We start from the raw sequence: 16447 nt of genomic DNA, 5'->3' as shown, positions 1-16447 counted from the left end.
GGACTAGCAATCCAGAGGTCCACTTTAACGCTCTGGGAACATGGCTTCAAATCCTGACTGCTGCTAGAATTAAATTCAATTCAATTTGGAATATAAAACTCCACAAAACCATTGTTGATTGTCATAAAAACCCAGCTGGTTCACTAATGTCTTTAGGGAAGGAAATCTTCAGTCTATTGCAATACTTTGCACGTTCCGGCACCTGTTCAGGGAGGCTGGTGTGGGAATTGAACCGCACTGCTGGCCTGCCTTGGTCTGCTTTCAAAGCCAGCAATTTAGCCCAGGTTGTTAAACACTCTTAACTGCCTCTGATATAGCTCAGCAACTCACTGGGTTTTACAAATTGCTACAAAATCTGAAAGGAATGACCACCCAGAATTGAATTGGCCGCTGGAAACGGCAATGGCAAACCCAGCTCTGCCATACCTGTAAGGTCCTCCTTCAAACCATCTATTCCAAATCATAACCTTCAGTGAAAAGTTAATAGGTAATCTGAACAAGTGCCTTCTCCCCAGCCCTAACTACTCATTGTTCTCCCTGGTCTTGAAATTACACTATGGGTGGAATTTTATGATCTTTTTGGCGGGAAGAGCAGTGTGTAGTTCGCTGGCTGCACTGCCGGCTTTTCCCGTTATAATTTTTGACGCTTATTCTAAAGAGAACTTTTGGAGACGGGTCTCACAATGTCACATGGGTGGGGCGGGCTCTGAATGAGCCCACAAGGGTGCCTTGTATTAAAAGAAAGTAAAAACAAGGACCCTGCAGAAATGGAATCCCCCTGTGCCTGGGCACAGATCCTCGCCCTCCCCCTCCCCCAACACAAGATTCCCCAAACCCCCCAGACCCTGAACCTCTCCCCAATTCCCCCACGAAGAGATTCCCCCAAACCCCCCAGACCCTGAACCTCTCCCCAATTCCCCCACGAAGAGATTCCCCCAAACTCCCCAGACCCTGAACCTCTCCCCAATTCCCCCATGAAGAGATTCCCCCAAACCCCCCAGACACTGAACCTCTCCCCAATTCCCCCACAAAGAGATTCCCCCAATCCCCCGGACACTGAACTCCCCCACTCCCCATCATGGAACTCACGGCACCTCCCCATGTAAGCCCCCCACTGGGCACGGACCCTTGGTCCTGCCCAAGCAGTAGGCAGTGCCAGGGTATGACCTGGGCATGATCCCCTGCCCCCGGGGCTGTATTCACCTGTGCACCTCCAGTGGGTTCTGTTCACCAGGTGCACATTGTGGGGAACCTGTTGTGATTCATGTCAACATGCCCTCATGTCATCATGAATGGACAGTCATGGAGGGGCAATCACCTTTGGTGGTGGTGGTGGGGGGTGAGGGTGGGTGGGTGGGGGGGGTGGGGGTGACAATCGAGCGGGGGAATCCTGCCACCTTAAAAGGCGTTTTGGAACTCCTATTCAATTCCCCCCCCACCCCCCCCCCCCTCTGTCATTCCACCCCCCCACCCCCACCAAGAATGGGAGTGGAAAATGACCCCCCATGTCTGTTCAAGGTATTAATCTTCGTATTAATAGCACTGTTTTAGCAATGGCCGAACCCCTGAAAAAGCAGCCAGAAAAATAATTTCATCCATTAAACCACAAAGCGGGGAATCTCTGCATAAAATTGAAATGAGTAAACTAAAGTTGGTTTTGTATGATGAGGGTTAACTATTGCAGTACTTTGTTCCTTCCACGTGACTTCCTAATTGTTTATCCTTGTATAGATGCCAGGAGGAGTGTCCTATTGGCAGTTACGGCTTAGAGTGCGCCCAAAGGTGTGTGTGCATCAATGGAGCTGAATGTTACCACGTTAACGGAGCGTGTCTTTGTGAGCCAGGATTTTCTGGCAATCATTGCCAGGACAGGATGTGTCCAGATGGGCTGTATGGACTGAAATGCAGCAAACAGTGTCCTTGCAATGGCAAACATACCCAAAGGTAAAGAAAGTTTAAGATGAATAATGCACTGATTTCACACATTGCTAATTTCCTTTAAGTATCCTGTTTTCTATGGTGTTAGACAATGTTCTCAGTCAGGCTGCCCACTCGCCCTCCCCCTATCTGTCTGTGCGGAGTCTGCACCCTCCTCCCCGTGTCTGCGTGGGTTTCCTCCGGGTGCTCTGGTTTCCTCCCACAAGGTGAATTGGACATTCTGAATTCTCCCTCAGTGTACCCGAACAGGTGCCGGAATGTGGCAACTAGGGGCTTTTGACAGTAACTTCATTGCAGTGTAAATGTAAGCCTACTTGTGACAATAATAAAGATTCTTATTTTGTTAAATATGCATATCTGGATCACGGCCAGTGAGGGCAAGATCCAGATCGCAACATCTCACGAGTGTTTGTTAAATCTCGCGAGGCACTTTGGGCATCGCGAATCTCGCGAGAAACCTCTCTCAAAATTTAACGGTATGCGCCGACACCAAGTCGAGCGCGACGAGGCCGATGAAATGCTCCTGAGTGTCATTTTGGGCGGGTTTTGCCGGGTGATTCCCGCTGGGTGTTTGGATGCGATCCAGACTTGTTTTCACCCAGATTTAGTCATTGTATTGGAGTTCGGGGTGTTCCTCACTAAAGGATCCCACACTTACGGCTCAATTCAAATAATTGGGAACAATGGCCCCGAGCGAGCGCGTTTAGCTGCGTGTTTTGCAAACGCTCGCAGACAATGAAGGGGCTGTGCTGGTAGGTGCCAGGAGAGTAACAAGCCTGAAGATTGGATGTGGGGAGGGTTTGGGAATTTGAGGGGTGGCAGGCGGAACTGATGCCAGGAGAGAGGTGGTAACTTACCCTTGCAGCTCGGTGGAGGTCAGTGGTCTTCTGACATTGTACCGCGGTCCTGCTCATCACGCTGCGCACACTGACAGCGATATGACCGCCTTCCAGGCAGCATTGCTGCCCCTGCCGCTGATCTGCTTGTTAACAGCGAGACGATGAGGCAAGCGAATCGGATGGCGAGACAGCCAGTAATGTTGAGAAGCTTGCAGGGGCTCATTTTTGGCACTGTGTGCTGTTGAATATGGGCCAAGATCTTACCAACTGGCCATTGCGAAACTCCCCACCAAACGAGCCCAAACCGGACTTTAACTTTGCCCGCTGAGCCACGCTCGAGTTTTTCCTGGAGCTGGCAAGATGGGCTCCTCCGAGATCGGGGCTCCATGTTTAAAGGGTGCCCCTATCTCAAAATGAGGTTGAGAATTCTCCCCACCACCCACACGTGGACAATGCGACCCTCCCACAGACATCGGCAACACCCCCAACCCCAGAGGGGCGACCTTCCCCACGCATTTAAATATGCGGGTATGGATGGAGGTCCAGCGAGGGCGTGAACGAGATTGCGTCGGGCTCAGTGGGTCAGGTGCATCACGCAGGGCTTAGTGCCTGGCATGAACCTTGGTTTTGACATCTGCCGCTGTTCATCCGGCCTAACAGGACCGGCAGTGGGCGCCAGGCGGAGGGAAAATCGCACCCTTCGTCATTTCCTGGGTTAATCGCACCCAGCAGAGTCTGTGGCGAGAGAAACAAAATTTGACTTTCAGATATATAACCTTTCATTAAGTAACGAGGTACAACAACATCACACACACTGGAAATTTTAGTTTTAGTTAATGCTTTCTCACGCAAAGTGAATGCAAATACATTTAGAAACTAAAGAGGAATAATTTATAGATAGGAAAAAGATTAAATAATTTGATATCATCACTGGCCTAAAGCCTAATAGATTCTCCATTTCGGATTATTACTTGATTGATTTTTAAAAGTACCTCAAGTATTATGTTTGAGGGCAAAACGGTGGCGCAGTGGTTAGCACTGCAGTCCCACGGCGCTGAGGTCCCAGGATCGATCCCGGCTCTGGGTCACTGTCGATGTGGAGTTTGCACATTCTTCCGTGGGTTTCGCCCCCACAACCCAAAGATGTGTAGGGTAGGTGGATTGGCCACGCTAAATTGCCCCTTAATTGGAAAAAAAATAATTGTGTGCTCCAAATTTTTTTTTTTTAAAGCATTATGTTTGAAAATTAAACAATTTACTGTATACAAAATATCGGGAATTTCTGGTCGCTGGGTAGGTTCGGCTGAAAGTCCCCCCTCATAATTTACATGTTAAATAGTTTATTATTCATACTAAGAAATGGACAAATCGGGCTATGTTCTGTTTCACTCCGATGGTAACTCTATAATGAGAACTAGACAGCAGGTCTTGATTTCTTCGACTCCAAGTTTATTGAATTCAGTAATCACTTCTCAAGCAACGTCACAGTGCCACCTGTATCCCCTTTATATTTTGGTGCAGTTTATTTATTTATTTTAAAATAAATTTAGAATACCCAATTATTTTTTTTCCAATTAAGGGGGAATTTAGCGCGGCCAATCCACCCACCCTGCACATCTTTAGGTTGTGGGGGAGAAACCCATGCAGACACGGGGAGAATGTGCAAACTCCAATTGGCGCAGTTTATTAAACAATAAATGCAATCTACACCCACATTTACTCACATTTGGAAACAAATTGGCTCATTAGCGAGAGGCCGCACGATTTTGTGAAGGGGGGGTCGTGCCTCACTAACTTAATAGAGTTTTTCGAGGAGGTGACAAAGATGATTGATGAGGGTAGGGAAGTGGATGTTGTCTACGTGGACTTCAGTAAAGCCTTTGACAAGGTCCCTCATGGCAGATTGGTACAGAAGATGCAATCGCACGGGATCAGAGGTGAGCTGAATGGAGGGCTGTGACTAGTGGCGTTCCACAGGGATCAGTGCTGGAACCTTTGCTGTTTGTAGTATACATAAAGGATTTGGAGGAAAATGTAGCTGGTCTGATTAGTAAGTTTACAGACGACACAAAAATTGGTGGAGTTGTGGATAGTGATGAGGATTGTCAGAGGATACAGCAGGATTTAGATCGTTTGGAGACTTGGACAGATAACTGGCAGATGGAGTTTAATCCAGACAAATGTGAGGTAATGCATTTTGGAAGGTCTAATACAGGTGGGAATTGTACAATAAATGGCAGAGCCCTTAGGAGTATTGACAGGCAGAGAGATCTGGGCATACAGTACACAAATCACTGAAAGTGGCAATGCAGGTGATAAGGAAATCAAGGAGGCATATGGCATGCTTGCCCTCATCGGTCAGGGCACTAAGTATGAAAATTGGCAAGTCATGTTGCAGCTGTATAGAACCTTGGTAAGGCCGTACTTGGAATATTGCGCACAATTCTGGTCGCCACACTACCAGAAGGATGTGGAGGCTTTGGAGAGGGTATAGAAGAGATTTACCAGGATGTTGCCTGGTATGGAGGGTGTTAGCTCTGAGGAGCGGTTGGATAAACTCGGTTTGTTCTCACTGGAATGACGGGAGGTTGCGGGGCGACCTGATAGAGGTCTACAACATTATTGAGGGTGGAAGAGCGAATTACTGGGGGATATAGGTTTAAGGCATGAAGGACAATGTTTAGAAGAGATGTGCGAGGGAAGTTTGTTACACAGAGGGTGGTGAGTGACTAGACCACGCTGCCAGAGGAGGTGGTGGAAGTAGAAATGATAGCGACATTTAAGAGGCATCTTGACAAATCCATGAATAAGATGGGAATAGAGGGATATGGAACCCGGAAATGCAGAAGGTTTTACGTTCAACGGGCAGAATGGTCGGCACAGGCTTGGAGGGTTCAAGGGCCTGTTCCTGTGCTGTATTGTTCTTTGTATTAAACAGTTAAAAACCCCAATTCCATCTTAACTACTGGAGACTTAACTGTTTCCTAACATCGTCCTCTAATAGCAGTCATGTGATACTACAAAGCTTGAGCTCCTGCATCATTGTGAATGAATCATTTCTGTATCATACCTGTGGTGATATGCATCACTGTAAATACACAAGGGGTTAATGTAAATACACGTAGACAAGCTAGGGAGCACCAGAGACATGACGCACAGACACTTAACCAATAGGTCAGTAAGATAGGACACGACCAATAGGCATTCACGATACACACAGAGGTGACACTACCACAGGGGGGCATTACACCAACCCATATATAAAGGACACAGCACACATGATCTTCCTCTTTCCAGTGGAGACACTCAGTGAGTACAGACACAGGGTTGATTCAATATCACACCCACCACGTGGATTGTAGCAGACTGGTTCGTCAGTCTGAGTAGCTATAAAAGGATTAACAGTAGTGGTGAATCCGAGTAGGAGAATTGTAAATAGTTCAGTAAACGTGTTGAAGTTATCTCCACGTCTGAACCTTCCTTTGTCAGAGTGTACAGCAAGGAAGCCGCTTATGCTACGTCAAGAGCATAACAAGACAATACCCACAATACCGGTTTGGTAAAATCAGAATCCAGCTCTTCCTCTGCGCCTGGCAATGCCGCCCCTATCCTGTGACAGGAGATTGTGCAAGAGTGACCTGATTGTGAATCACCCACAGATTGCTTCTCTGGCCCTTACTCTGCATCTCCATCCACAGCAAGGGCGAGATTGAGACGTCATTTAATCAAAAATCAAGGTTACAGATTCACATCCTCTCATTTTGGAGCACACTGTTTGTTCGAGCCACCACACTACAGTGCGATCCCTGGAGTTATTTTTAAACAATCAAACTATATCATTCTAGCCTTGGGTAATAACAAACGTTGGCAGTGGATTTGGAGCAATAACATCTTTTGACAGTTTGAATGGTTGTCTGGCAAGTAAGTAATGATACTCCAGAAAAATTACCAAGTTTGAACGGATAAGAAAGCTGAATTAAGACCAGCAAAATATATCGGTGTGTTGAGGGTCTTTTAGGGACCATGTTAGTATTTTTTAAAATTTAGAATACCCATTTTATTTCCCAATTAAGGGGCAATTTAGCGTGGCCAATCCACCTACCCTGCACATGTCTGGGTTGTGGGGGCGAAACCCACGCAAACACGGGGAGAACGTGCAAACTCCACACGGACAGTGACCCAGAGCCCGGGATCGAACCCGGGTCCTCAGCACCGTGAGGCAGCAGTGCTAACCACTGTGCCACCGTAGCGTCCGGGACCATGTCATTTTAAATGTGTGATTGATGATTCAGCTCTTACCGTTGGGTTAATTATTCCAGCCAGTTAAAATAAAAATATTCAAAAAATCAGCGGTATTTCAGGTTGGAAATCGATCATCATTTCTAGTAAGCAGCTAGTATTTTAAAAAACACTTCAATTGTTGAATTTCATTTGGAGACGACAGGACGTCTTTTTTGAAGTTTGACTACTTCTCAGAGTAAATTTATTTAGATTGGGGTGCTGAATGAGCAATTAATAGTCTCAGTGGAAAGATCTGATATTGGCTAATTTTATTCCCGTTTGATAGAAATTCTGGGCCAAGGTTTGACATTAACTATGCATTAGTCAGGATTTCAGTTGGCCACAGTTGGATGTTCACTTTGATTTTTCAGACTTTTTGCTTTGAAAAAGACCAGTTCAGCATTATGTGATCAATTAATAAAACTCAGGATTATCCTCTTGACTCTTTGGTGTTCCTTTCAGCTGCCACCCATTATCTGGGGAGTGTTCCTGTAGAGCAGGCTGGACTGGGCTGTACTGCAACGAGACCTGCCCCCTTGGCTACCACGGAGAGGGTTGTCAGCAACTCTGTGCCTGTCAGAATGGGGCTGATTGTGACGCTGTCACCGGCAAATGTGTTTGTGCCCCGGGATTTAAGGTGAGTGGTTTTATTTAGATATGTTACGTTGCTGTCGAGAGAGATCATGGAAAAGAATCATCGATCGGCTCGTTACAGCACAGAACGAAACCATTCAATCTGTTGAAGTCAGGCCAGCTGCCCAGAAGATCAATTTAATCAGTCCCATTGCGTGTCCTTTCCCCGTCGATCAGCACAATCTTTGGCTTCAGGTGTGTATCCAATTCCATTTTGAAAACCTCGATCAAATCAGCCTCCACCTGGGCGAATAAAGATTTTAATCACTGCCTTTTCTGCCAATCCATTTCTCCTGGTTCTTAATCCCTCTGAAACCAGAAACATTTTCTTTCTGCCTTCTCGGGGTTGGAGTTCCAATTGCCTCTTGCCTTTCATTGTTCTAATATCCGAGTATCTGTAAATCAAATACTTTCTCTGTGAGAGCCAACTGGGAAAGAGCCACTAATTCACACGTAACACCTCCTTAACTTCCCAAATCTGGTATTGTGGGAATCAAAGTACAAATACGGGAGAAGGGAAGAATGTGAGAGGATCTTGATGGAGTTCACTAAACATTGAAAGCCGGACCATCCTGTGAAACAAAACGCTCTGTCCTGTAGCTTTTCAATTTACTGCTGGTGATGAACATTGTTTGAAAATCTGACCAGGAGCTTTTCACTCTCCTATCAGAAGCTGCTATTGAAGTGGAAGAAGAATCAAACAGGTTAACAATAGAACATTACAGCGCAGTACAGGCCCTTCGGCCTTCGATGTTGGGTTTTTCCCCTCTACGTATTCCGAGGAAACAGAGGGAAAGTCTAATGGCCCCGATATTTACGGTGTGTTAGGAAGGCCGAGGATAACCAGACCATCTCGAAGGTTTAGTAACAGGTGGCAGGCTGCTGGGCAGATAAAGCAGCAACAGGAATCCGGAGCTGGGACCTCTGGGGATGGTCCTTGGCAATCTGGAGAGATTGGGACTCGGGAACATGTCCTGGTGGGGAGGAGTGACCAAACCCCGCATCGAGGAGAGACTGCAGTCATCAGAAGGGAAGCCACATGTCTTCCATGAGGGATGGTGGGGAGCACGGCTCTTCCACCTGACCTGTAAACGCCATGGAGCCAGATGCTTATTTCACCTTCCTGCCTCCATCCTCTCAAGTAACCTTAGCTCCATCGTTTTACACTCTTTCATTCCTCCTCGGAGTCATTCAGCTGTGGTAACTCAGTGTTAACCTTGGTTTAGTGGTAGTACTGAGGCAGAAGCTTGTGGCAGATTTACAATGAGGTTCAGGGTCCCCTCACTACAGGGGGCCCCAAAACTGATGAGTGCTGAAGTTGCTCACCCAGCTGCCTAAAGCACTGGTCACTCCCCGGCTCTTTACCTCCTTGGTTATTTCCTCAAACGTGTCTTTTTAATTGGCTGCTACACTTCTTATTGAAGTCGCATCACACACCCAGTATTTGATTGGTTGGTGCTGGTGGTTAATCCTGTCTCCCATTGGCCCGACGCTCCCCATGTCAGCCTTCCCATGGCTCTTTCCTGTGTGAGAAGCTGCAAATGGAGCCAAGGTTACTCAGCTCAGCTCCCTGGGCACTGTCACCAAACAGTGGGAAATTGTGGCGGAAGCTTGTGGATTAAGGACAAGTTCACCCCTTTGCAGGGGCTGGTTTAGCTCACAAGGCTAAATAGCTGGCTTATAAAGCAGACCAAGCAGGCCAGCAGCACGGTTCAATTCCCGTACCAGCCTCCCCGGACAGGCGCCGGAATGTGGCGACTAGGGGCTTTTCACAGTAACTTCATTGAAGCCTACTCGTGACAATAAGCGATTTTCATTTCATTTCCATTCCACTGTTTATTAATTTGAACCAAGTGAAAAATTAAAATTGCTTAGGATCACAAGTAGGCTTCAAATGAAGTTACCGTGAAAAGCCCCTAGTCGCCACACTCCGGCGCCTGTTCGGGGAGGCTGGTACAGGAATTAAACCGTGCTGCTGGCCTGCCTTGGTCTGCTTTCAAAGCCAGCGATTTAGCCCAGTGTGCTAACCAGCACAACCAAGTGATTAGCATATGCTTAAATGTTAATGTATTTATCTATATATCTGTTTACAGGGGAGCATCAATTAGATTATTACATGTTTGCATTTATAAGAAAGCGGTGTTCTTGCTCAAGCGTTGCACATGCTGCAAAAGGTGTAGCGTTTCTTTCTAAATGTATCTACCTCACTGTCTCAGAAACATGAGGTGGGATTCTGTGTCCAGTGACACTGGAATCGCGAAAGGCGATCGGGTAGAGAATCGTGCATGGGGTGAAAATCGTGGCCGGCGCAGAGTGCCCGAGAGACTGCCATGCTCCGGTGACTCGCCAGCACCATCAATACGTTTAGGGAGCTGGTTTAGCTCAGTGGGCTAAACAGCTGGTTTGTGATGCAGAACGAGGCCAGCAGCGCGGGTTCAATTCCCGTACCAGCTGAGAATTCTGAATTCTACCTCTGTGGACCCGAACAGGTGCCGGAATGTGGCGACTAGGGGCTTTTCACAGTAACCTCACTGCAGTGTTAATGTAAGCCTACTTGTGACGATAAAGATTATTTATTTATTTTACTCCGGGGAGGTGGTGGCCTTGTGGTATGGTCACTGGACACGTAAACCAGAGACCCAGAGTAATGCATTGGGGACCCAGGTTCAAATCATAGAACATACAGTTCAGAAGGAGGCCATTCAGCCCATCGAGTCTGCACCGACCCACTTAAGCCCTCACTTCCACCCTATCCTCATAACCCAATAACCCCATCTAAACTTTTTTGGTCATTAAGGGCAATTTATCACGGCCAATCCACCTAACCACGTCTTTGAACTGGGGGAGGAAACCGGAGCACCCGGAGGAAACCCATCAGATGGTGAAATGTGAATTCAATAGAAATCTGGAATTAAAAGTCTGAAGATGAACATAGAACATAGAACAGTACAGCACAGAACAGGCCCTTCGGCCCTCGATGTTGTGCCGAGCAATGATCACCCTACTCAAACCCACGTATCCACCCTATACCCGTAACCCAACAACCCCCCCTTAACCTTACTTTTTAGGACACTACGGGCAATTTAGCATGGCCAATCCACCTAACCCGCACATCTTTGGACTGTGGGAGGAAACTGGAGCACCCGGAGGAAACCCACGCACACAAGGGGAGGACGTGCAGACTCTGCACAGACAGTGACCCAGCCAGGAACTGAACCTGGGACCCTGGAGCTGTGAAGCATTGACGCTAACCACCATGCTACCGTGCTGACCATGAAACCATTGTCGATTGTTGTAAAAACCCATCTGGTTCACTAATGTCCTCTAGGGAAGGAAATCTGCCGTCCTTATCCGGTCTGGCCTACATGTGACTCCAGGTCCCACAGAAATGTGGTTGACTTGTAACTGCTAACAATTAGGGATGGGCAATAAATGCTGACAGGTCCAGCGATGCTCAGGTCCCATGAACGAATAAAAAATATATATATAATATACAGGCCTGACCTGATAGTCTCCGCAATGCTCCACCTCCGCCAGGAGGAACCGTGGCCAGTTTAGCTCAGTGGGCTAGACAGCTGGTTAATGATGCAGAGCGAGGCCAGCAGCGTGGGTTCAATTCCCCGTACCGGCTGAGGTTATTTATGAAGCCCCCACCTTCTCAACCTTGCCCCTTGCCTGAGGTGTGGTGACCCTCAGGTTAAATCACCACCAGTCACCCCTCCCCCTCAAAGGGGAAAGCAGCCTCTGGTCACCTGGAACTCTGGCGACTTTACACTTTTCTATGGGCAGCACAGTAGCACAGTGGTTAGCACTGTAGCTTCACAGCACCAGGGATCCGGGTTCGATTCCTGGCTTGGGTCACTGTCTGTGCAGAGTCTGCACGTTCTCCCCGTGCCTGCGTGAGCAGGGGATTGCCCCCCCCCAGTACACCCCACCAACACCACCCCCACATCTGGGCACCACCCGCTGGTGGGGTATCATGCAGCCCACCGGAGGGGGATGCCCACAGTGGCCCCGACAGAAGGGTGCCGGCTGGGGGCAGTGGAGAGTACCAGTGGCCTGGGTAGGGCCAGCCACCGGTACCCCTGTTGGCAGGATAGGTGCCCACTAGCAAGGACGGGTACCAGGGCCAGAGACCCCCCCGAGGGGTGGTGCGGAGGGCAGAGTGTCGGGGGAACGGCCGGGGTTGGGGATAGGTGTGGAAGACATGCGGGGACAGGGGCTGCAATGTAGGCCGGGGCTACCATACAGCCTGTTGGACCTGGTTGGGCACGCGGGTTCGCACCATGCTGGCATGTCTGCCCTTCACCCCCTGTAGACCATTCAGAATTCAACCAGGAATGTCCTTAATCCTGGCTGCCGCAGCCGTGGCGGGGGGGGGGGGGGGGGGGGGGGGGGGGGGGGGGGGCACTGTGCCTGTATGAGGAGGAGCTGTTCAGGGAAGACCCTGCGGCAGACCAGAGGAACAGGAGCCAGCTGGTGAGGATGGAGAGTCAGCCGCCCAACAGACCGAGGAGGCGGTGGGATGGAGGCCCTGCATCGGACCTCGTGTGTATCGGCAGCGGCTGTTATTCGAGGACCTGCCGGAGTGGACATGGCATCACAGACTCCGGCTGAGCAGGGAGACAGTGCGATATATCTGCATGTTCACGATTCTCTGGGACCACGGGGGTATAGGGGAGGACACGTGCTCCTGGTGGCCGGCAAGCTTATAGTTGCCCTGAACTTGTGAGATTTAACGGCCTCAATGCTCCGTGCGAGATCGAACAGGATTTGCATATTCAAATGTACAGTCAGGCTCAATTAAATAAATTTGGGCAGGGATCCAACCCCCGCCCCTCCGAGACCCTGAGCAAGGAACATTTAGCTCTGGCCTTGACCAATGTGGAGGGGGGTGGTCTCCCAGGCGATCGGCGGCCCCTGGGTGGGCAGTCTCTGGGCAGGGTGATACACTGGCACCCCTGGCACTCTGACAGTGCCACCTGGGGGCCACCCTGGCACTGTCAGGCTGGCTGTGCCAAGATGCTGAGCTGGTTAGTGCAGGGATTGGGCCTAAGTACAACCTCAGGGTGGCATTCCTCACCGAAGCACAGAAAAGAAGCAGAGTCTCGTTTAATAGCGGGGTCGTTCTCGGCTAAACGCCCGCGACACGGGACTCTGTTCCATCTGTTAAATCGTGCTTGGTATTTTCTTTCAATCCTGTGGCTGTCCTGGGGATTTTCGATTCTCTTGGTAACTTATTGCTAATTTTTATTTGTGTATCTTTAGGAGAAAATAAAAGTGCTTTTCTGCATTTAACAATACACAATGTCCTGATTCGTTCCTCAGAAACTCGGTCCTCCCAATTCGATTATTCTACTCGTCAAGTTTGTAATGAGTGGGGGTTGGAATGGTCCCGGTAGGAAGGAGGGGCTGCTGGTCCCAGGAGAGGGAGGAGGGGGGTGGTAGCACAGCAGAGCATGGGTCCCCGCTAACTCTAAATCCACAACAGTTCAAAGTTCCAGTGGAGTGCATGCCTGCTGATTGAGAACTACAATTGCAGTGTGAGTGACAAATGCAATGCGGGAGTGTCGTCTTGGTGAACAGACATTTGTTGCAGCCTTCATTAAAACTGGAGCATTGACAAATATTAGGCCTTAAACATTCCTTCATTACCACTTCCGGCTTGTCTTACTCACACCTGTAGATAAGGATAAGAGGTCAGATCACGGGGGAAGAATGCAGCCCACACAATTGCATTATTAATTGTAACAGGTTTATTTATTTATTTTGAAATTCGATGGCCTGCTGCTGGAAAGGGAGAGGTACAGTCTGTTTATCTCTGTTTCTCCATAACCTGAACTGCTCAGCGCTGGCCTGGATGTTCAGCTGTCCTGTCAATTCACCGGAATCAGCAAGATGCCATTGAATCTGCCCCCTCTGACTGAGGTGGGAGCATGCCACCCTTTCACCCTCACCTCCATTTCTAAATTAGCTATTTAATTTATAATTTACTTATAGTTTTTAAGACAAATTAAGGTTTCTGTCTCTAAAATAATTGTGCAAGACGTATGATGGGCAGAATCCATCTGGGTTTCGCCTTCAAAATAACATGATAACCCCCGAGAGGGAACAAGTATCATTGAATTATGCTGCTGAATACAGTGTTTAAGTCTATGCTCCTCGTTCCTTCTGCCGTATGTTTTATGATCTTGGCTATCTGTGGAGTTGAAGCTAATTGGAGGCCACGTGTTTTGGCCACATGGAGAGAGAGAGAAAAATTGATTTGGAAAATCCTCCAGCTTTTCAGCACTCAAAGGGCAGCATTGCTGAAGGACTAGATGCCTCCTCAAGCCAGGTGGCCATCTCTGGTTTGGATGAGGAATTCCTCCTGTGAATGTTTCCTCTTTATAGTAAGTGATCAAGCTCTTCCTCTAAATGGCAAAAGGCTTGTCGAGGAGTAGTTTATGCATTAGGAAAGGCATTCATTAAGCTGAAAATTAACATCATCAGCAGACAGTGTTACACAGAGAAAAATTACTATTGGATAACAGACTGCATGGCACATCTTGTAATGAAATCAGAGGAGCAGAACAAATTCTGCCACGCATCCTCGCATACAGCATTTTCCCCTTTCTCTTACTTCAGTTTTGCATACGTGGCATTTAATGATTACAGTGTTAAGACTGTCTTCAGCCATTGAATGCTGTGTCAGCCGCAACAACACGCTGAACACTAGCTGCAGCCAGTGCGATATCTTGCACTCAGCGCATAGTTAATTGATGGGGGCTGGGGAGGGCGGTTTCCACGCGCTTTCAGGATTACGGTAGTCGACCTGAAAATGCGATATCCTGCAGAAAGGCAGATGAATAAAAAGCCTTCAATTTGTTGGAGTTAGCCAAGATGCAACCAAGAGTGAATTTCCAAACTCTCCTGCTTGCCTGCGCAACATCTGTGGAAGAGCCGCAGATACTCGGGAAAAATGGCTCCTTTTATCAGAGTTTCCACAGCTTCCTCGTTACTGGTGTAGTTCACTCCAGGAGAATACGACAAAAAGTCACCCCGTTGTCAGCAAGGTTTGTAAAAGGTGGTCACCGCAAAATGTCGCAGGCGAATGAGATCATTGATAGTTTGACAATAACCATGAGCCCAGTCCTGATTTCAGATTTCAACAGTTTACGATCCATTAAGCTGTAGTGAGTTTGCTTTAATAACAGTGGACATTGGATGTCAGGAGTGGCCTTTGGCTTTTTCTCAAATAAATAAGCACGCCGTAATAATTGAAATGGTTCCTCCATTCTAACTAACTCACTACGTCAGCCTCAACTCAGTGACTGCCCTCACACCCCTCAACACCATGATCAAGACCCATTTCAAATGAGATACTTTCTCAGTGCTCTCATTGGATATAAACTATACCGTGGTTCTGAACAGCAGGAGTGCCTCTCGTGTCATCATTTATTCATCAAACACCATTGGGAAAAACAGGTTACCTGCTGTGTGTGAATTAGCCACCACAGTTTCCCTATTCAACAGAGACCATGTGGACGCGATCCAACGCCCGCGTTGCACCGGAAAAGCAGCTCGCAGCGGCACAGCGCAGGCAATGAAAGCCGGGAGACCCTGTTCCCGGGATCTACCCAGCTCACAACGCCTCGCAACATCCAACGCTATCTTGTGAGATGTTGCAATGTGAATCCCGCTCACTATGAACGGGATCACTGTTTTTGGCAAATCTGCATATTAGAGCGAGGCAGCAAGCCTGATGTGCAGATTCCCGAGGTACCTGGGGCTTTGGGATTCATCCCCCTTGCTTCAAAGACCTCGGGCGAGCGCTGTTTGGTACTGGTCCCCACAAATGGGACATGGAAACTGAATGTAAAACTGTTGACTCCAGAGAACCTCGAGGAACTCGAAAGGGATTACAAAGGATGGAGAACCGTGAAACCCTCTTTGAGTCTCCACATCTCTGGTGGGAAGCAATCAAGGGGAACATCAAAAGGTTTCTCATCCTCAAAGGCGTTCAAAAGGTGAGAGAGAGACGAGGGGCTATGTCCAGGTTCCAGAACAGTATGCAGAATTTGCTCCAGCTGCAGTCGATGGGGTTGATGTCAAGGAGGATCTCCAAGAGGTGAAGAACCAGCAAGCCTCGCTCTACACCTCAGAGGCCTCCAAGGTTATCTTCTGGTCCAGAGTCCGCTCCGTGGAGCAGGATGAAAAGTGCTCACGCTTCTTCTTCCAAAAGGTGCACAGAGAGACCCCTGTGATCAGCAGCCTGAAGGAAGAAGATGGCTCAGTAAAGACATCGCAGTCTGACATTCTGAGGATCAGTCAATCCTTTTATGCCGGACTGTATGATCTGAAGCCAACAGACAGCACTGTTTCCTAGACCTTCCTGTCGTCTATCACGGAGGTCTTGCACGACAGCGAGGGGGAAAACCTGGACAAACCGCTAACTCTGGACGAGCTGACAAAGGCCGTCAAGTCCTTTGAGACGAGTAAAACTCCCGGAAGCGACGGCTTATCGGCTGAGTTGTATTCGGCTCTGTGGGACTGGATGGGCCCAGACCTGCTGGAAGTGTACGAGAGTATGCTTCTGGATGGCAGCATGTCAGAATCCATGAGGAAAGGCACCACCCTTATCTACAAGTAGAAGGGGAAAGGGAAGAAATTCGGAATTGGCGACCCATTTCACTGTTGAATGTGGATTACAAAATTCTAGCCAATGTCATCGCCAATCGGGTCACGTCTGCTCTGGAGTCGGCGATCCACCCTGA

General features: G+C 48.4%; 1 protein-coding gene across 6 annotated transcripts in view; it reads left to right on the top strand.

The window, feature by feature from the left end:
- The window catches only part of megf11 (multiple EGF-like-domains 11), a 514753-nt gene that overhangs the window by 358738 nt on the left and 139568 nt on the right, over positions 1-16447 (top strand). For all 6 annotated transcript variants that reach the window (XM_038813978.1, XM_038813980.1, XM_038813977.1 and 3 more), the window contains exons 10-11: positions 1732-1944; positions 7521-7695. In XM_038813978.1, coding sequence (XP_038669906.1) covers positions 1732-1944; positions 7521-7695 — 388 coding nt within the window. The remainder of the gene's footprint in view (positions 1-1731; positions 1945-7520; positions 7696-16447) is intronic.

Source organism: Scyliorhinus canicula, chromosome 12 (genome assembly GCF_902713615.1).
Source record: "Scyliorhinus canicula chromosome 12, sScyCan1.1, whole genome shotgun sequence".
NCBI lineage: Eukaryota > Metazoa > Chordata > Chondrichthyes > Carcharhiniformes > Scyliorhinidae > Scyliorhinus > Scyliorhinus canicula.
The sequence above is the reverse complement of the archived record's forward strand: the minus strand, read 5'-3'. Positions and strand labels throughout refer to the sequence as shown.